Below are 22,153 nucleotides of genomic sequence, written 5' to 3' on the forward strand. Positions count from 1 at the left end.
CATGCTCTTATCGTATTTCTGCATGATTACCAAGTGCTTATCAAAGCACCATGGTTCGGCATTGAGGACCTTTTCTACTTCAGTTTTGTTTTCAAAAATGAACAGGATCACATGATCTCCCAGGTTTTTAATCTTGAATCCACTTCTTGAACACCACAATGGAGTGAACGTTCTCGCAATGGCCTCAATGTTAAGAGCCATTTTCATAAGAAACTTAGCTACGATGATATGTTCTTTCGAGCTGAATTCCTCTTCTAATCGACATCCTGGTCCTTCTCTCTCCGATAGTGATAATTTCATCCAACTCTGTGATAATTCCTCCATTATCTAAACTTGTTCTAGGCAGTTGAAAAATTAAAGAAAGAAAATAAGTGTTTCCCTATTCCCTTGAAGAAAACCCAACTAGCCACTGAACTAGCACTAACCGAACTAACACTATTAGTGCGTGGAGAACAAAGAACCTTCGTAGAAGGTACGGCTATTCTATTGCCTAAGAAATGTGTGGGGACCTTTCTTAGTTACAGTGAAATTCCTTAGAATTTAAACTTTTTTTTTTTTTTTTTTTTTGATAAGCCTTATAATTTGAACCTAAAGGGATAGTTATGTACTTGAATTGTAAAGAAAGATTGCAAAGTTATTGACCCTTTTTTAAGTGGCATTATTATTATTATTATTATTATGCCATGTGGCATCCAATTTGACATCTAGTTGGCTAACTATATTATTTTACTCTTTGCATTTGTCATTTCAGAATTTTTTTCATCCACTATTTAATGCTTAGTACCTTTTTGACACACGAACAAAATGTTAAAAACTAAAATGATTCTGTGGTCAATTTGTAGCTTTCTTTTATTGTTTAATATCATGCCTGTTAACCAAAAAAAAAAAAAAAAAAAAAAAAAAAAAGACTAAAATGATATATTTGAAAGGTAATAAACCATTTTGAAATATAGGACAAAAGTTGAGAAAAAAAATAATGATTAGGCCCAGAAAAGATAATTTGAATCATTTCTCTTTACTAAAAAATAAAAATTGATATAAATTAGAAACTATTTAAAATGACATAATTATTCATAGACCCTTCATGAGTAGGGTTATAAATAAACCAAACTTATTTATATTTGTTTGTTTAGCTAACAAGTTAAATTTAAATCAAATTTAAGTTCGAATACTAAAAGCCTGTTTAGGATCAGTTTTAATTTTTAACTTTTAGTTTTTATATACAGTTTTTAAAGTCTTTATTTTTTCCCACATTTTCTCTTTTTTTAATATTTTCCAAGGTATAATTATATTTCAACACATCTTCAATAAAAATTTTTCAATAAAAAGATAAATAAACTGTTTTCAAATTGATACCTAGATAAGTCAAGCTCAAATATATAAATATGTTCATGAATGAATTTGTGAAAATAATGCTCCATTCATTTTATATATAAGAAAATTATATTTAAATTTTTAATATTCAAATAGACTTGTTTTTCATTCTTAAAAAAAAAAAAAAAAAAAAAAAAAGGACTTGTTTACAAATTTTTGTCATCAGTAATAACACGTGATGTGTCCCACTAGACATCTTTTCTCGGATGTGGTCCGCCCAATGCCCATGCCCTGTATCATCCTTCGTCTGTTGAAGCAAAGAAAATTTGATCAGATTCCTTCACGTGCCGTATAGGCAATGGCCAGGCTTACCGTGACATGCCTGATCTCTTTTTTTGAAGAATGTGCCAGCCTAATCTCATTGACTCTTTACTTGGCTCAAATTTTCGCGTACACACTCCGTACATCAGATCATCTTTTCAACGGCTCAGATTCACCTAAAATTTATCAGTTTTGCCAGTAGTAAGATAGAGGTGGTGGTCACAACTTGTGGTCACAGGTGTGGGCCAGTTCTGGATCAGAGCTGTACATATTATTGTCTTTACTTTTAAAGTTTTAATGCGCATATGCACTCTTCACTGTTTCACCACCTTTCTCTTCTTTTCAAGTAAATACTGATACACGTGTTCTGAAATCACTCATACGGTCGTATGCCACCCCACGTTTCCCTCCACCAAATTTGTTTGGAGGGCGATAAAGTGATATGGAATTAAACAATAGCTTTTAGTTTTTTTTTTTTTTTGAAAATATATGTAGGTAAAAATTGTGTAAAAAGTAAAATTGAAAATATATGTTTATATTTGCATACCAAACAAGATTTGAAACTTTTGTTTGTTAAAGTCAATTGCTGAAAAATTGTAAGTGATAAAAAAAGGTAAATGATTTAGGTGGATTTATACCTTTATCAATTATAATTTACTATGTTGTAAGTTATGATAAAAATGGTATAAATAATTGTAATTTAAACATTATCTTTCTTAAAAGAGCAGAAAATGTAACTCATACTTTTTTTTTTTTTTTTAATAAGACGTAACTCATACCCTATAGTGAAGATCAAAGACATAATTATGTGTATTGCAGTCCTAAAGATGTACCAAAAGAAAATGTAGGTTTGTACCCATATATATAGTCACTCTTTCTCTCTCACTGATCTCTATGAGTATTTTCGTAGGTCTTGATATGACCCTTCCAAGCATTAGTGACTCCCTTTGCCATCATCAGCTCAGCGACTACAATTTGATTGGGTGGCGCATTTAGTTGCCAGATCCCCATAATGAGGACCCATTTGGCCCAATCAGGTACGTACACCTCAGCAGAAATCCAAGCTTAAGTAAATTTGTCGGTCACTATTTTTATGCTTTTTCAGCGACAAAGATGACTAGTACTTGGATGAATTGAACGGTAGCGGAATCGAATTTCAATTCCTTTTTCCAGATTGTGATCTTGCTTTGTTTTGTTTTATTTATGATTAGTGTACATTACATTGATGGGTAAACACTATTTACCGATTAAAGGCCCAAGATATTCCTTCTTTGGGTTTTGAGCAAATGTAAATGGGCCCAAAAAACAGAGAATACAAATTGGTCTACACTCTAGAGAGCGTTAACCCATTAGTACAATTTGGAGTTGGAATTCTATTTGTACAGCCAATGGGCTTACCCTTGGCGATGGATCAACAACTTGCATAGCGGCTAATGCCATATTCCGTTTCTTTTGAATTTGGATTCAAACCATTTTTGGGACCTATCAAAAAAACCCAAAAAAAAAAAAGGGGAAAAATTAGACTGACTTTCAACGTGGTTTTTTGTTATTACACTCACCTTCCTTCAAGTTTAGAATAAAACACACATGATATACATTTCCGAAAATACGAACTATTTACACTTACCTCTCTTGGATTGTTGAAAAGGTTTTCCAAATTTTCTATCAGAGGGTAAAATAAGAAATTCAAGATTTTTCAAAGTCATTTTGTAATCATTCAGGAGAAGTTGGTGTAAATAGTTTCCTAAAATATGAAGATTGGTTTTGTTGATGGTCTGCAAAATATTCATGTTGTGAATAAAAGTTCATAACACCGAGATATAACATGTGTAGCTCATACTATTTTGCTCAATTAATTGTAACTAAAATCCTCCAACGCACAAGCATCGCATAAATACTAATAAAAAATTTAGAAGGTTTCTGATTCAAGTTGAAAAACAAATCGGATGGAACATAAAGTATAGGAAAAGAAGTTGATCCAAAGCTTGTGATTAACTGGTTATCAACCCAAGCTGTACTGGCACTGAATATTTTTGTTCTGGTTTGTGATTGCATGAATCTGATAGTTTATGACTGGATCGTTCATCCACATCGTATCCTATGAAACCAATGAATGTACAAATAGATTAGTGAAGAGGGGCATGAATTGGGAGCAGTACGGGAGGGCCTCCTGTTGGCATGGGAATTGGGGTTCAAATTTATCCAGCTTGAGATTGATTCTATGACAGTATTATCCTGGTTAATTGACACAAATTCTAATTTTACTCTTGATGTGTTTCCTTTAATTTGTGATTGCAGGAGCTTTATGGAGTGGGCATGGGAGGTTCAGGTGTGCCATATATACCGTGAAGCAAATGAATGCGTAGATGCTCTAGTGAAACGGGAAAACCACCAACAACATCTTTTGACTATCTACAACACCTGTCCCAGTTTTGTATACCAGTGTTTTGTAAGGGATTTGGCAGGCCTCAGGAGTAGTAGACTATGTTCCCAAAGGCTAGATATTGCTATTGTACAAACTTCTGTTATAATTAAATAAGACTTCCTGTTTCTATCAAAAAAGAAAAAAGAAAAAAAAAGAGAGGGGCATGAGCAGACAAATAGAGTGGAAGAATTGGACAAATGTCCATCTTTTGTGTATAATTGTTTTGTTGGGATCTTATGAAATTGGGACCCTCAGGGAATGTTCCAGGATTGCTATGTAAAGATAGAAGATCAGCAGCAAAACTAGAGTGTTAGAGCAATTGCATTAGTCCGGCCAAATTTTTCCGTCTATTTTACACTAAAAAGTTAAAAACCTATTTTTTCTATTTTATATTGCCACCTTTTCAAAGTACTCATATAAGTTCATCTATTTTACAATCCCCTCTATTTAAATAATAATAAATATATTTTTTAATTTTTAATTATTATTTTATATTTTTATTGTCCCTATCTTTTTATCTTTTCTTTTGTACTTATCTTTTTTTCTTTGTCCTTATCTCATCTCTCAGACCAATCTTTGTCCTTTTTCTACTTCTTTCTCACCTCCCTCCACAAGCATCTTCTTCTTCTTTTTCCTCTCATGGTCAAATCATTTATCCACCACAAGCACCAATCTCCACCACAAGAACCACAAGAATCAAAAGCCACAAGAATTAAAACCCACAAGCACCACAAGAATGAAAACCCACAAGCAAAGACTCCAGTTGAGCCACAAGCATCGATCTTCGTTGCCAGCATCGATCCATAAGCATCAGAACTCATTCCCGTCGACCCACAAGCACCAATCTCTGCCGCTAACACCAATCCACAAGCATCTAGACCCATTTTCGTCGACCCACGAACTCTATTCTAGCGCCACCAGCATCGATCCATCGATCCACAAGCGACCAACACCAGCACCGATCTGTCTCTTTGTTGGTTTGTCCGCATGGATGTGTTTGTGTATCTTTGTGTTGATTTTTTTTATGTCTATGTGGATGTGTTTGTGTGTATCTGAGGAAAAAGAAGATGAGGAGAGGAGAAGTCAGTTCGTTTTGCATGGAGAAGAGAGAGAAAAAAAGGTGTGAAATGTGAAATTAATAAAATAATAGTATATACAGCTATAGTAACCGTGCATATATGCACGGTTACTGTAGCAAATGTCTAAATATACACAATTTTAGAATGACTGCATGGTTACTGTAGTAAATTCTAAATATACACAATTTTAGAATGACTGATGTGGAAGATTTTTGAAGCAAAATGTGTAAAATTTGTTACTTTTTGTATTTTGCAAAGTTTTACATCCACTGATGTGGATGCTCTTAAAGAAAAGAAGAAGACCAAAACGACTTGTAGTTTGGTATTGAGACATAAAACAACTAGTAGTTTATAATACTTAGTTACTGACAAAATTAATTAGGCTAGAGGACATGTGTCCCTAATCTTTTTTTTTTTTTTTGGCGTAAACGAAGGATATATTTGATAAACAAAAATATTACAAGAACAACGTGAATACAGTACATAGAACAACTCCAAAACATTAAACTAGTCTGAAACAAGAAATACACATTTCGTACAAACCTATTATCAAAAACCACAAACCAACCCGATGAGAGGTAATAGCTGGAACCAAAACAAAACACCAGACAACTGGACTATTATTGACCGCAATGACTCCGGGATGAAACAAAACCCATGGAGTCCCAATATAGACATTGCCACAAAAAGGTGGGGTATGTATCATACAAAACTTCCCTCTCAAACTGAGAAGCACCCCTCTTTGCCTGTTAGTCTGCACAACTATTTGCCTCTCTCTACACGTGCTCAACACGTGCCTCCCATCCCCTGTTGAGGAGCCACTTGTAATCCAAAATCAAGTTAGAAAACTCCATAAGGTAAACCTCATTAGTATTCAACCATTTAGAAGCAAGAAGAGAATCTTTTTTGATTACAAACTTGGCGGTGATTATTGTCCCATGCTCGAAGCAACGCTTCCCTAATACCCCAAAGTTTTGCCATGGTATTGTTGGTGATTCCCAGGTGCAAGGAGAAACCCCACAACCATTCGCTAGTGGCAAAACGTGCCATGCTACCCACATCGGACATACCGGGGTTACCTTTTGAGCTTCCATTTGTATTGATAGTAACATAAGGTAGAGGAGCCGGGCTCCACATAGTGAATTTAGTTAAAGACGGGGATGAGTGCCCCGTCGGAATGGCGCTGAGGAAGAAAAACTCCGTGGCATGTGCATAGCATTTTGTTTTAAAGTATGATGTGGTATGAGCTTCCTTGTAAAGATCAAAGAATTTCGACCTAACCAGATAGCCCAAATGGTAAAAGCGAATATAATGTTCCATGGGATATAGCAAGAGGGTGAAGTAAGTTTGGAATTATTTTTACACCAATCATGAAGCTTAAGCCGAAAGAAGTCAGAAATAAGAAAGTGTGATGGAATGGAGGATCAAATGTGTCGTGCAAAGTGACAATCACGAAGAACGTGAATTGGCATTTCAATATCAGTGCAACGGGGACACAATCGGTCATTCAAGGCAGCATGAGGGAAGATGACAGATTTGGTAGGAATGTGATGGTGAGCACACTTCCAAACAAATTTTAGGAGGTATCTTTAACTTCCAAATCTAAGAACATGTTTCCATTGTCCTCCGTGCTCCACCATTAGATAGTGGCAAAAGAGAATGGTAAGCGGATTTTACTGAGCCAATACCAGTGTGATGGTCCCAGACACAGTCATCAGCGAGAGACAGTGTGGATTGAGAACAAGGGATGGGCAATGGTTGAGCATAGATATATTGGGTTATTGTCGGTGGCAAGACCATACTATGTGGTGTAAAATCCCATTGGTGATTTGTCATTAATCATTCTACCAACTGTAAACTCATATTCATGTGGAAGAAGCGGGCCGTGAATGAGACCTCGATTTGGTCCAGGGGAAGCCAATGGTCCATCCAAAAATTTATGCTATGGTCATTGCAAATAACCCACCGCAAGCCACCTCGCAAGAGGTCCCGCCCCCTCAATAGAGCCTTCTATGAGTGAGATCCAGTATGTGAAGTGGTCTGTATGAAATCAGCTGTTCGATAATGTTTTTGAGAAAGAAAGTTGGCTAATAGAGTATGCGGGTTCCTCCATACCCGCCATGCCTGATTCATAAGAAAGGCATCATTGGTAGATCATATCGCCAAAGACCTTAGGCTTGGTAAGTGTCTCCCAACTAATGAGCTGCACATGTCGTTTTGTTGGCGTGTCGCCCCATAAAAAGTTTCGTATGGATTTATCTATATTGCTCGTAATACTTCTAGGAAGAGCAGTTGTTTGCATTTGATAATAGGTGAGGGGAGAAAGAATGGATTTAATAAACGTTATCCTACCCGCCTGTGAAAGAAGTTTAGATTGCCAGACTCGAATGCGGGAGTGGATTTTGTCAAGTAAGGGCCGAAATGCAGTTGTTGATTTCCGTTTAGTTAGAAGGGGCATGCCTAGATATTTACCGAGGTCTTGAACAATAGGCATGTTAGTGAGTGAGGCTATACTACGCTGGATCTCCGAAGATGTGTCCCTAATCTATTGGATCGTTAGAAAATCTGTTAGAGCTGAGAGTGTTTGGCACCATTCTGTTAGAGTTTGCATTCTAATCTTTGTATAAATATCTTTATTCCCTTGTAATCCATTTAGTTAATCAATAATACAAAATCCTTTCTTTGGATTCCCAAATATTCTCTCTAAGAGTTGCTTGCCTTTCATGCTAATCTTGTATGTTTGCTCTTATAAATATAATGAATAATATCATTTTGTAACTGCCCCCTTGGCTCCACCAAAAATTTCACATATGACTTATATATGTTAATTGTTAAGCACACTCTGCCCCTCCTGACAGAAAAAGGAAAACAAAAAATGAGACTCCACACTTGACTTGAAACCAGATACCAAAAAGAAAGAAAAAAGTTGCTTCGTACATTGCAAACTCTATATCATGCCAAACATGTCCCATGTTTTTTTGCTCTATCCCAAATTTACTCTTATCATTACTCAGCTCACAACACTTTTTCTAGCTAATCACCTTTTTATTTTTTAAACTTTCTCACTGCACTTCAACTTCAAGGCTTAAATTAGTGGGTCATATAATTTACCCAAAATAATAATAATAATAACCAAAACAACTTATGTCCTTATACTTATAGGGTAGAAAAAAAAAACTTTCTTTTTTCATATATATATATATTTTCCAAAAGCAATCAAGGTGGTAAAACACGTATACAAAATATAGTACTATACTCTTAAGTCTTAACACTTGTTCATTGATTTATTTGAAGGAACTAAATTAGATATTTAAATTTTATGTATTTAGATTAGTCACTTAATTTGATTGTTATTAATAATGAATTGATTATTTGGTTCATTTATTTTGATGATATGAAGTAAAGAATTGATTACTTTAATTGTTATTTATCTTGATTAACAATTCTTTGTTTTTTTGTTATAAAGATTAATATTTTTAAGTTAATTTTATCTTTTAGTTTAGTTTTTTAAATCTTGCTCTCCTTAGACTGAATTTCTGGCTCCACTACTGCTAAATATAATGCCTTTTGTTTTCAATTAAATGCTAAAATATGGAAGTTATATTAAAAAAAAAAAAAAGTAAAAAGAAACAAAGAATGTGGCAGGGGCTAAAGTAAGAAACATTGGAAGTCACAAAATTATAAGCAGATATACATTTTTTTTTCTTTTACAATATAAAAGACCATTTTATTGAAATAAAAAGAAATTAGTGGTTCAAAGATTGAAGTTCACAATAAATTAGAAGCTTTTGAGATAAGTCATTGAATAAGAAATTTACTCTATCCATTTAAAAGTTCAAACTTTCATCGGCTGGGCTCAACGCATTGAAAGTGAGTTTAGGTTTATATGTGAGGTTGAAGAAGAGTGTAAGAATAAGGTTAAATCTTAGTTAAGTGATTAAATTACTCTCATTTTTTAAGATCAACTAATAAAGCTCTTGAAGTAAGTATTAATATATCTGGTAAAATTGTTCAATTTGGGTAGGTTTAATTACTAAGTGAATCTCAATGGTTTAAATTGTGTCATACATAATAGTCAACGTGGAAAACAAAGAATTCTTTTATTCAGGACAGGTTCAGGCTGATGAATATCTTATCAAGCACCAACTCCAGCCAGAAGTTTGAAGATTCGATAAGCATGGACTCTAGTGGACGAGAAGGTGCAAGCAGCTAGCACATCCACATATTACTGTTTTTTGTCCTAATAAATTCAGAGCCGTTGAATTGTCTCTTTTCAAGTGTCAACTCCAGCCAGAGTTGTGTTCAAGATTTGATATTCATGGACACCAGTGGACAAAAGGGCAACCACATGCGAATCTATACCTATGCTGACTCCGTTCCAAATGATTTCCAGTGTCAATAATTTTTACTGGTATATAGCAGAACCAATATTTATGCATAAAAGCCCAAGAGTTTTTATCTTTCACATTTTTCTTTTAAATTTAGCTTATTGTGTATTTAATTTTCAGTTTTATTGAGTTATAGTTAGTGGTTGCACGAATTGGTACATATATTAGAATAGACTTGTTGCCACAACTAACTAAAGTTTTAACTTATTCTCAAAAAAAAAAAAAAAAAAAAAAAAAAAACCAAAGTTTTAACTATAAAGATGCAATGATTTTTCAGTTACTCACCCGAAGTATTGAGAAAGTATTTTTTGATTAGTGTTAATAATGCGTGATTTTTTTTTTAATTTCTAAAAATTGTATTATAACTAATAAAGAATTATTTAGATATTTATTTATTGTGCTGCCTTCAATCACATAATGAATAATATCATTTTGTAAATAATTTTTAATAAAATTAGTATTTTCTAAAAATAAATAGAGATTGAGTTAATGTGAATTCCTCGTGATAATAGAGAGCCATTATAAACTTATATATAGTCGCTATGCAACAATTCTGTCTGGAATGCTATAATTTTAAGTACATAAACTTTTTAGGGGAATGTACAAAAAAAGAAAAAAATTACATTTATTATTCAAATAAATACTTGAAAATTATGAAACACTTGATATCATAGATGGGGTTTTGTTTGACATAATATTGAAAATGCAAAATATAGGATTTTGTTTATTCTTCTACATAAATTACTTGGGTATAAATAAATTTTTTTGAACAGTATCAAAGCAATTATAACATTGAGTTAAAAATAGAACTTTCAAGTTTGACCTAGAAAACCACCGCACACCCTTGGTGCGATGGTCACTCTATAAGTATAAGTGTTTATGGGGTGTGGAGGGGCAAAGACCGGGGTTTAAGTCTCCAGGAGAAAATTTCATATACATATACATTTGGATTATGTTAGAATAGAAATTCAATCTTGTATATAAAAAAAAAAAAAAAAAAAAAAAACTTTGACCTAGAAGAACACATGCAGTTAAGAAATCAGCAGAGGATTTCTTCTATGACCTTCACCTTCAATTTGGAATTTGAAAAAGCATACAGTTTGTCAACTCTAGCAATGAATGTGACCCCTTTTGCGAATTTCCATTCTATCAAGAGAATTGCCTTTGATTCACCATAATTTTATTTGCAAGGAGTGGCGAAGTCAGGAAATATTTTCAGGGTGTCCAAGGTAAACACAAAAAAATTTATATATAAAAAAATGACTAAAAAAAATCTTAATTTCATAAATTAACTTTAAGTTAAAAAGGTTGCGTTTACGCTCAAGCCACTAATATCAATTAAACAAACAACTAACAAATTACTATTATCAAATTATAATAAATTTAATTTAAGTACTAAACTACTCAGCCATGCTAAGGACCTACAGCTACAGTACTCTATTCTAGTCCTAGATCCATACTCCATAGTTACTTTAGTTTTTAGGATTGGAATTGTTGTATATATTTTTTGTCAAAAATATTAGGGGGGGACCACGATGATTAAGTTCTTCCTATTTTTTAATTTTTTAATTTCATTTTAGTACTATTATTAAGAGAGTTTTTCAAAACTCAGGGGGGGCTCTTGGCTCCGCCTGTGCCTGCAAGACCCAGATGGATAACATGGTTGGCTTCCCTTTCATATATAACCTAATCCAACCAAACAAATATGTATTATGAAATCACATTGATTCTGACTTCAAGCATTAGATTGTCTGTCTTAGTTAAGAGGAGTTATGGAAAGAGCAGGTTCAAAATTGCAATCAATTTTCAAATCCTGCTGCAGCTGCATGAGTCCTTTGCATGCCATAAATGATCCTACGAAAATCTTAGAACAAAATGAGAGGTAGCTAACCTAACTTCTAGCTAGCACTTCAAAGTCTTCAAGAGACAATGGACCCTCTGTAAATAAATAGAATCTATAAATATTGAAGTTGTAATCATAGTGTAATGTCATGTGTTCTGTGTAAATTGTCTATACCGTCCTTTGCTTAACAAGTGTCCAACAACTACATGTGATAGGAGGGTCCATTGATGGGCTTGAAATTAACAATCTCAATTCTCCAGCTCACGTCGACCATTACATTTTATGCATGAATGGCCTATTTGTGATGGTACAAAAATGTTTAATAAGGTCAATTTAATTGGCTCTGCCAGCCCTGAGATGCAGTGCGTTTACTTTGGAAGAAAGAAAGGGCCACTGCATTTCAAGCTGAATGCTGAATTGTACAATGTCATATGTACATCACTGTATTCATTATTGTCCCATTCCCACAGATGTACAAGTTCTTTACTCAGTTATCAGAACTTGGACAGCCATACATATCGACCAAGTGCACAGATATATTCATTCATTTAATATTTAAAATTTATCCACAATAAATTCATGTGAATTGGCTGTTCTCACTAATTCATCAAGTGGCACGCACTTTTTCCCCCTTTAATAAACAATTGAAAATTCACGTAAAATGAATAAGAGTTTATACCATTTTTAAACTAGCTACATCAGAAAGGGCCACTGCATTTCAAGCTGAATGCTGAATTGTACAATGTCATATGTACATCACTGTATTCATTATTGTCCCATTCCCACAGATGTACAAGTTCTTTACTCAGTTATCAGAACTTGGACAGCCATACATATCGACCAAGTGCACAGATATATTCATTCATTTAATATTTAAAATTTATCCACAATAAATTCATGTGAATTGGCTGTTCTTACTAATTCATCAAGTGGCACGCACTTTTTCCCCCTTTAATAAACAATTGAAAATTCACGTAAAATGAATAAGAGTTTATACCATTTTTAAACTAGCTACATCAGAAGTTTTTAATATCGTCAATTAAATCTCAAACTTATGAGACAATTTTAATTAAAAACCTTTGTCCATTTCCATTATTTTGGGGAGTAATGGAGTAGCAAAAAGAAAAAAACCGTTGTTAAAACTCTGCGTTCATGTAGTTAATAACCAATTTCAATTTTTTAGCATAAAGATTCATTTTCACTTTCTCATTCTAAACCAAACTCTTTCTATACCATTTGTATATATATATATATATATATATATATATATTTTTTTTTTAGATATACCATTTATATTTAATGAATGCTAAATTGGTTTACAAACAAACCCTAAGTGAAACGAATAGTTTTATCGATGGTTTTTCACTTTTATTTGTTATTTTACTAAAAAAAAATATTGAGATGAATGGAAGTTTCAAACTGAAATGATTTTACTTTAATTGAGAAAACAAAAAACTTATGGCCTAATCTGAACTATGGTGTAATCTTCAAATCTTTTAATTTCATGATTGAAATGAATGTAAACCAAATGAGAGAAACAAGGACAATTTTACTAATTGAGCACACTCGCACTTTATCATACTGATGTTATTTTAAGGATAAAATAAAGGTACTAAACTCTGATGATATTTTGAGGAAGGGAAAAATTTGGGTCTAGTGTTCACTGGACCATCATGATGGTGACGCATGACAAGTCTAATGCATCAAAACACTGGACCCTAGCCAAATACTTGAAGTAAAAGAAGACATTGCTCATGCATTGTGCTATTATGAGCCACATTGTGCCAAACCTGTATATTGGGGGCAAGACTTGCAAAGTTTGGGTCCAATGTTTATTGGACCATATGGTGACCCGTGACGGGTCCAGTGCACCGAAGCACTGGACTAAGTCAAGTCATTTGAAAAAAAAGAAGGAATTGGCCATGTACTAGTGTAAATCACACTTGTGACTTGCGCCGAACCTAAATATTTACACCATTCATGTTGAACTAGGCATCTATGTGCAAGACCTGCAAAATTTGGGTCCAATGTACAATGGACTAGTCTTAGGGGTGACCCGTGATGAGTCTAGTGTTCACTAGACCATCATGATGGTGACGCGTGACAAGTTTAATGCATTGAGACACTGGTCCCTAGCCAAATACTTGAAGTAAAAGAAGACATTTCTCATGCATTGTGTTATTGTGAGCCACATTGTGCCAAACCTGCATATTGGGGGCAAGACTTGCAAAGTTTGGGTCCAATGTTTATTGGACCATATGGTGACTTGTGACGGGTCCAGTGCACTAAAGTACTGGATCTAAGTCAAGTCCTTTGAGAAAAAGAAGGAACTAGCCATGTGCTGGTGTAAATCACACTTGTGACTTGCGCCAAACCTGAATATTTACACCGTTCATGTTGAACTAGGCATCTATGTGCAAGCAAAATTTGGGTCCAATGTACAATGGACCAGTCTTAGGGGTGACACGTGATGAGTCTAGTATATTAAAGCATTGGATCCAAGTCGAAGTACTTTGAGGAAAAAAGGAAAAAAAGAAAAAAAGAAGGAACTCTTCATGTGTTACTGTCAATATATATATATATATATATACACACACATGTATATGGGTCCCAAGTGCTGGCCATTCATGTCATATGAAGCCACCGGTGCATTTATCTTCTTAAGTCAAACAAAGCAATTAGAATCAACCCATTCGCCGCATTAAACTTTTCATTTACTACATGATATGCTTTTTCGTTGTCAAAATTTATCAATACAAAATATCTTTTTCGGACAGATTTGATTCTTAAGCCTTAACATATATGTTGGACTCATTCATAATGACCCCTGAAAAAAAGGGGAAAAATAGGTAAATACTTTTAATTTTAAAATTATGTAACAAAATACTTTTCTTTTCAAACTATTTAGCAAAATGTTCATGTTTTTGGAATTCGATTTTAACAAAATCGTGTTACAGGTAGAACTCGACAATAATTTTTTGCCATTTAAATTTTTCTGAAAATTTAAGTGGAATTTGACATTACTAATGTCGAGTTCTACTTAAAAATACACATAGAACTCGATTTTGAGGATATTGAGTTCTCAAAATCGAGTTTTACACAGAACTTGATTTTGTTAAAATCGAGTTCTAAAACAGGAGTATTTTACTAAATAGTTTGGAAAGAGTGGTGTTTTACTACATAGTTTTAAAATTAAGGGTATTTACCAATTTTGCCGATGTAGAAAAAACACCATCCACATTTACTCTTATATCTAAAAAAATTAGTTTAGTCACAATTGAATCTCCTTGTAGTTGTTAATAAAATTAAAAACAACCCAGTAGATGCCTGATGTGAGACTTATCACACAGTCAATTAACATCCAATAAATCTAGGTTTGGGGGCATCACATTCATATAAATTTTTTTTTTTTTTTTTGGAGTGGGTAGGGGAAGGAAACTGCTCTTCTTCTCCTTTGCAAGCATAATTTCTACTTATTTGTGTCTTGTCTTACTTCTCTTCCCCCTGCAAACATAATTCTATAAGTTGGACTTTAAAATAATAAACAATAGCTCTTTCCTAATTATATATGTCATATCTGTGATTTTATAACCTTGTCTACAAAATATATTTTCTTTCTTTCTTATCAATTATATATTTTTTCAAATTCTTTTTACAATTTGTACTTTTTTTAGAATGACATGTGAAGCAACTTGTCAAGGGGACTGGGAGTCTGCATAGATTTATCTGTTGCATTTCATACAAATTTCAACAAAGAGAGTGTCATTTCTTGAAACATTTGAAGGTGTCATTTTGTGAAATCTTATGGGATGTTAGTGTAATTTGACCGAAGAAAAATAACCACAGTCCACCATCAAATAATCTATATATATATATATATATATTCACACACACTCTTCATCCCCTGCTTCTAGTTTAAAAAAATCTAAAAGCTTTGATAAATCTATTTTTGAATTATCTGAAGTTAAAAGATTTGTCGGGAAACCCAATCCCATGTCTTTTACAAAAAATTGGTATTCAAAATCTACCCCTCCTGTTATCTGATCTAAATATATTTAAAGCCAAGACTTAGAGAAAATCCAATTAGATTTTAAATTGGAGTCCAATTTGTGCCATGTCTCATTTAATTTTTTAATTTTTGTGACAAGTGAGTTATTGAGTCCAAAAACCGAAGAATCCAAATCTAATTAGATTTTAAATCATATTCATATATATATATATGATTTAGAATCTATGGCTTAAAAAAATGTGTAAGTTGTAATCTTACACTAGGTATAATTTGAATTCATATATGTACTATACAATTATGATTGTTTTTAAATGCACTCGTGCATATGTATGAAGTTATAAACTAGTTATTATTAATAACACCATTTATTTGAGGAAAGCCATACTAAAATTCAAATGGGATAGATTTTTGGGTGTTTAGGGGAAAATTGTTTAAAAAAAAAAAATTAAATGATTGGTGATCAAATTAAAATAATTTATGTTTTTTAGGAACATTGTTGAATTGACATTTTTTTTATTCGTTGAATTACTAAAATCAGCACTTAAGCTTACGGGAGTTGAACATCACGTTTGAAACTGGAGTTCAACTATAATTTCATATTAAATTTTGGCACCCTTAAAATAGTTTACTCAATTGCCGAATTCTTCCTACATAGTCCCACAAAATTGGCAATTCAACTGCCAATTTCTTCCTTAGTTCCCACCAATCCTGACAGCTTAAAGCAATTACACCCTCACCCTCACCCTCACCTTTTTTTTTTTTTTTTTGCAAAGAGGCAATTTACATGATGCACTCTCAGCAATCATCTTTGATTTATTCAATTGGTAGGATTTTTGTGATTCTAAAGAATCACCTTAAAAGAAGCGATGTTAGGTTATTAGTGTTAGCCCATTCTGATGATGCACGAAGATCGTTAGTGAGTTGTTGGCTCCAAATTACGGTAATGGGCACTTGTAGAATAAGGACACAAGGATCAAATAGAAGGCACCGGCGTGGTATCGGCCAAAAACCCTTCGAAGATCAAGTTAGTGAATGAAAAATCTCTGAGAACTCTATGGTGAGAGCACTAGGAATTTTCTGCGTACTTGAGGAAAGAGGAGGTCTGGTGTTTATATAGTGGCGAGTAGTGAACCAAGATCCCTTGAAAGTAGGGATTTTTCCTTGTAGAGGAGATATGATATTAGGGTTTATGAGATTCTAGGGTGTCTTTCTATATGAGGAAGATATGGGAGTGTGATAGGGTCTTTGTGCGTGATGTGCAAGATATTTCCATATATGAGTATGCGTGTGGATCAAGTGAGGCCACGTAGGATCCATCAACTTTACTCTTCGTCAGTTTAAGGTCTACTGTCGCTTAATGATTCCCGGTCGGTTTGGGGTGATGAGCCCGTCGATTTTCAATGGTGTGTCGTCATCATTGTTGTCGTTTTGGGTCCTCCGTTAGTTTCTATGAGGCCAACTGCCTTATAGGTGTCGTTAGCTTCCACAGATATTTGTTTACGAGTCTTAATTTCTTTGCCAAAAATACCCCTATTAGTTGCCCCCTACTTCGTGGTTTCGTCGGCTGTAGCTGATAGCCCTCGGATTAATAAGGGTATTTATGGTCATTAATTGAATGTTTCTTTCAAGAGTGTGCCATTAAATGGCGTAGGTAGCCCTTGGTTTAAATGCTAGGTGACATGTGGCACTTGTTGGTTGGCTTCATTTCTAATCAGAAGTGTCGCTTCGTATACTGCGCCCCTTCGCTCTATAAATAGTTCCTCTTCCTCTAGTTATTTTCTTTGCTTTTTTTTTTTTCATTTCTTGAGAGCTTTGAGATCTGAGCTATTTCGTCGCTGTGTCGCGCTGTCACTTACAAGAAACCTATCATTGTGTCACTCTTTCATCCTCGAGGAATCCGACGCTTCGAGCTGCCGTACACTCTTCTTGTAAGTTTCCTTTTTTTTTTTTTTTTTTTTTTTTTTTTTTTAATTTTTAATTTTTAATTATTTTCCTAGTTGGTCATCATTGGTTTAGAGACCCATCGAATAGGTTCTTAGAATACCTTCGTTGCTTGTAGGTGAATAAATGTCAGGTGATAGAGAAGCGACAAGTGAAAAGTCGTCATTAGTTTGTGAGGGTGCGGGCTACGATAAGGTCTATTTGTCAGGACATGAGCCCGTAGAGGATCTAACATAGTCCCCAAAAAGGGAACCGTTTGCTCACTCCCTTATTAAGGAGGAAGAGGCCTGTGAAGATGATGAGGAAGAAAGAGAAGAAAAGGGTGACGAAGGGGAGGAGGAAGGCGACGAGGAGGAAACCGACGGAGAGGAAGTTGATGAGGAAGGCCGAGTCGAGGGTGATGCGGCAGTAGGCCAAGTAGACGGTAGTGCCCATAGGCCCTTTATCCTTCCACTGATATGGACGGTAAATGATTTTTACCTGACCATGTCCGAGAATGTCTTCAACACCCTTCATGACCATTACCAAATTCCTGAGAACATTCCCCTTCGTCTACCAAGGAAGTTTGAGAGGTGTTACTTAGGGAGGACAACGGACATTGGCATGTATGATGCCATGTTCACTGCAGGGCTGAGATTGTTGTTGATGGAATTGCACCATTGACTTGCCACCTATCTTGGTTTGTCCGTCAGCCAACTTGCCCCTAACGTATGGAGGATATTCATTGGTGCCAAGGTGATATGGGGTCAATTAAGTGGTGGTAACCATCGCCTCACCCTTGATGAGTTCTTCTACTGCTACAAGCCTTAGTAGATTTCCTCATCGAAGGGCATCTACCATTTTCTGGCAAGGAAGACGTCATTTAGGTTGGTGTTGGATATGCCTGACTCTAATAAGAACTAGGAGTGGGATAGTATGCCTGGTGGTTTTGACAATACCTGGGGCATTGTGAGGGAGTTGGGTGTGTCTAATGTATTTGGTTTTAGTTATATTGCCTCGTCAGTTTTAGTTATACATCTAATGCGTTTCTTTTTTGTTTTCAGCTCAAATCTGTTCGCAGATTAACGATGAACAAGAGAGCTTTCTTAAAAGAGTTTGGGCAATTCCATTCGAGCAAAGGAAGTGGAAGGATTTGGTTATCTTTGATACTTTCTACGCATTCTGTGGTGGTTTAGAGCTGACGCCTATAGCCCAACGGTTGCACGCCTTTTCTCGCCATCGTAAGTTTCTTGTGTCCACTTACCTTTTAGTCTGCTCCTTTTGGTTCGTCCATTTCTTTTCTAACTCACCTCGTCACCTTTCTTTTTTTTTTTTTTTTTTTTTTTTTTTCTAGAGATGGATGTAGGCAAGCAGTGGGCGATGGCGAGGAAGTTTGCTGCTATAGGGGGAGGCATCGGTGTTGGCCCCCAGGGCGGCCTTAAAAGTTGCCCTAAAAAGAAAAAAAACAACACTAAGGACGACAGTTCATCCAAAAAGGCGACAAGCCCATCTATTGGGGATCAGCAGCAAAAATCCCCCCCTCGTCATGGGGCTGGAAAGGGCTTGATGACAGGGAAAGGCCCTGTCGGCCCTGGCCCCGTCCAGAGGCTGGTCACCCACAAGGACTATGTCGTTGAAATGGTCAATTCGATCATCAAGGAGACGGATCTGGACGCATGTGGTGAGCAAACCTTAGAGGATTTGGGGGCTTCTGGTCTCTATGACTTGTCGAGGGTACGTATTTGTCGGTTTTTTTTTTTTTTTTTTTTTTTTTTTTAAAATTTTTTTTAACCGTTATTCTTTTATTTCAAGCGATAATGCGGATGAGGGCCCTTTAGGACAGGTGCGTGGCCAACGAGAGGGTGATCCGACGGTTCCGCAAACGCCAAGAAGTAGAGAATAAGGAGAGGGACCAGCACAAGGAGGCCGTTCGCACTCTTAATACAGAGTCGACGGCCAAGCTTGCCTAGTTGGAGAAGGAGACCTGTTGTCGTGAGGAGTTGGAGAAAACGACTACCAACGTAACAACGGAGTTGGTTGCCCTTTGCGAGTAAATGGACAAGGCCAAAGCTGACACGGTGGCGGCATTCCGGATCTTGTAGCCATTTTTTGACGAGTGTGGCATCTACTATGGCAATGGGTTTGAAGACTGTTTAAAACAAGTTGCAACCCTCTACTTGGATCAAGACTTGTCCTAGGTTGCCATAGACGATACCGTCCCATCGACTCCTGGGGGTACTGACGCCATCAACGATGAGACTGACGACTCTGTCCACATAGTTGAGGGGGAGGTGAAGGACCTTAATGCTGAGGTCATCGTCTAACCTGCTCTTGAAGGCCCGGTAGCTCCCATGGTCCCATCTGCTGTTGATGGCCCATCTACTGCGGATGGCTCGTCTATCGAGGATCTGTCTCTCTTCAATGCTCCCCTGTCCTTTTTTTTTTTCCTCTTCTTTATTTTTATAAGTTTATTTGTAAGACAATGGTAGATGCCCCTTCTTTTGGGCTTTATGTAAAAACATTTACCCTGTTGGGTTTAAATCTACTACTTTTTATCCGTTGCTTATACTTGTTGTTTTATTTTTACTGTGATGGTGGATATGCCCTCGTCATAAGGACTTAATCATGTTTGTGCCTTGGCTAGCCGTCGGTATTTTATTTCATCTATTTGTCCTTTGTCTATCTCGTAGGTAGGACTTTAGTAAAGATTTTAAGACTAGGTACCTGTCGGTATCCTCGGCAATACGTCCAACCCGTAGGTAGGACTTAGTAAAGTTTATGTGACCAGGTACCTGTCGGTATCCTTGGTTGCCCATCCACCTTGTAGGTAGGACTTAGTATAATTTTTGAGACCATGTACCCGTTGGTATCCTTGGTCGTTCGTCCACCTTGTAGGTATGACTCAGTAAATTTTATGTGACCAGGCACCCATCAGTATTTTTGGTCGTCCGTCCATCCCGTAGGTAGGACTTAGCAAAAATTTTTGGCGATTCTCTAAAGTGTATAGTAGGACAATGTTTTTGATAATCCTTTCAAGTCTTATTAATAATAGTATAGCTTAAAAAAAAAAACTTAATATCCTTAAAACTTCAACATCTTTCAATATCCAACTTTAACATAAATAATAAAAGAAAGTGATAAAATAGGCTGCACTTGTCTACTACTGGTAGTATTTCCTCAAGTGCTCGATGTTCCATGAGTGATGGAGCCTTTGTTCGTCGAGGGTCTCTAGGTAGTAGGTCCCCTTTCTATGGTAGTCGATGATCTTGTAAGGTCCTTCCTAATTGGGGCCCAACTTGCCTTGTGCGGGGTCTCTAGTAGCCGTCATCACTTTCCTTAGAACCAGGTCTCTGACCTGAAAATGACGAGGCTTGACTTTAGTGTTGTAGTGTTTTGCCGTCACTCTAACTTCGTCAAGAAGGTCCAATTGTAGGCGCATCTCCTTTTCATTCCTTTCTTCATTATGGTGGGATATCCGATAGTTGGCCAATCCAACTTCTGCCTGGATGACGGCTTCACTTTCGAACGCGAGTCTGAAAGGTGTCTCCCCTATAGGTGTACGAGCTGTCATATGATATGCCCACAGGACACCAGGTAATTCGTTCGGCCATATACCCTTTGCCCCATCTAGCCAAGTCTTGATCATCTTGAGTAAGGATCGTTTTGTAACCTCAACTTGTCCGTTGGCCTGAGGGTGATCGAGAGAGGAGTAGTGGTTCTTGATCCGTAATTGTTGGCAAAAATATCTGAACCTGTCATTGTCGAATTTCTTTCCATTGTTAGAGACGAAGACCCTGGGGATCCCGAAGCAGCAAATGATACTTTTCTAGACGAAGCTTCAGACATTTTTCTTTGCGATAGTGGCCAATGGTTTTGCCTCGACCCATTTGGTGAAGTAGTTGAGCCCTACAACAAGGAACTTGAGCTGCCGTATCGCCATAGGGAAGGGTCCTACTATGTCCAACCCCCACTGGGTGAATAGCTAGGGGGCACTCATTGGTGTAAGTTCCTTTAATGGCTGTTGTATGATGTTTTTGAAGCATTGGCACTTATCACACGCTTTCACATAGGACTGGGTGTCCTTTTGCATAGTGGGCTAATAGTATCCTGCTTGTATTAGCTTGTGAACTAGCGAGTGTGCCCCCAAGTGGTTCCCACATACTCTTTTATGGACTTATTTCATGACATAGTTTGCCTCTGCAGGGGCTAGGCACCTCTGATATGGACGAGATAAGCTCCTCTTGTAAAGGACATCTCTGATTAGTACGAAACGTGATGACTATACCTTTAACCTACGGGAAGTATTGTGGTCTTTTGGGAGCATCCCATTCCTGAGATAGGATACGATTGGCATCGTCTAGTCGGATCCCATGGGGATCATTTGTACCTCTACCTTGTCAATGGTAAGAGAATATTGGACAAATGATAGTACCTGATTAGTGACGACCATCCACTCTGCAGATGTAGCTTTGGCCAAACGATCCGCCTGTTCGTTTTCCTCCCTTAGGATATGCACACACTTGGCCGAGAGCCCCTCGTTCACCTTTCCTTTGATTATGCTCAGATATTCCCTCATCCGTTCCCCTTTGGTCCCGTAATCACCGTTGATGTGCCTAACAACAACTTGCGAATCGCAGTGTATGACTACTGACATGATTCCTGTTGCTTTAGCCAGGTCGAGGCCCGAGAGGACCGCTTCATATTCCACTTCATTGTTGGTCGTTGGGAATTAGAGGCGGATTGCACACTTTATTGTATCTTCTTTTGGCGACCGTAGCTAGACCTTAGCTCCTCCGAACTGTTGGTTGGACGAATTGTCTATCCATATCATCCATGTCGCTGGCCTCTTCTCTT

General features: G+C 36.3%; 1 protein-coding gene across 1 annotated transcript; it reads right to left on the minus strand.

The window, feature by feature from the left end:
• Positions 1-20,579: 20,579 nt before the first annotated feature.
• LOC126696284 (uncharacterized) lies at positions 20,580-21,953 on the minus strand. The gene is made up of 2 exons (XM_050393047.1): positions 21,732-21,953; positions 20,580-21,017 (listed from the first exon to the last, which is right to left on the minus strand). Exons 1-2 carry the CDS (start codon positions 21,951-21,953, stop codon positions 20,580-20,582), a joined length of 660 nt encoding a protein of 219 aa, XP_050249004.1.
• Between the last annotated feature and the right edge of the window lie 200 nt (positions 21,954-22,153).

The sequence above is a fragment of the Quercus robur genome, chromosome 8, assembly GCF_932294415.1.
Source record: "Quercus robur chromosome 8, dhQueRobu3.1, whole genome shotgun sequence".
NCBI lineage: Eukaryota > Viridiplantae > Streptophyta > Magnoliopsida > Fagales > Fagaceae > Quercus > Quercus robur.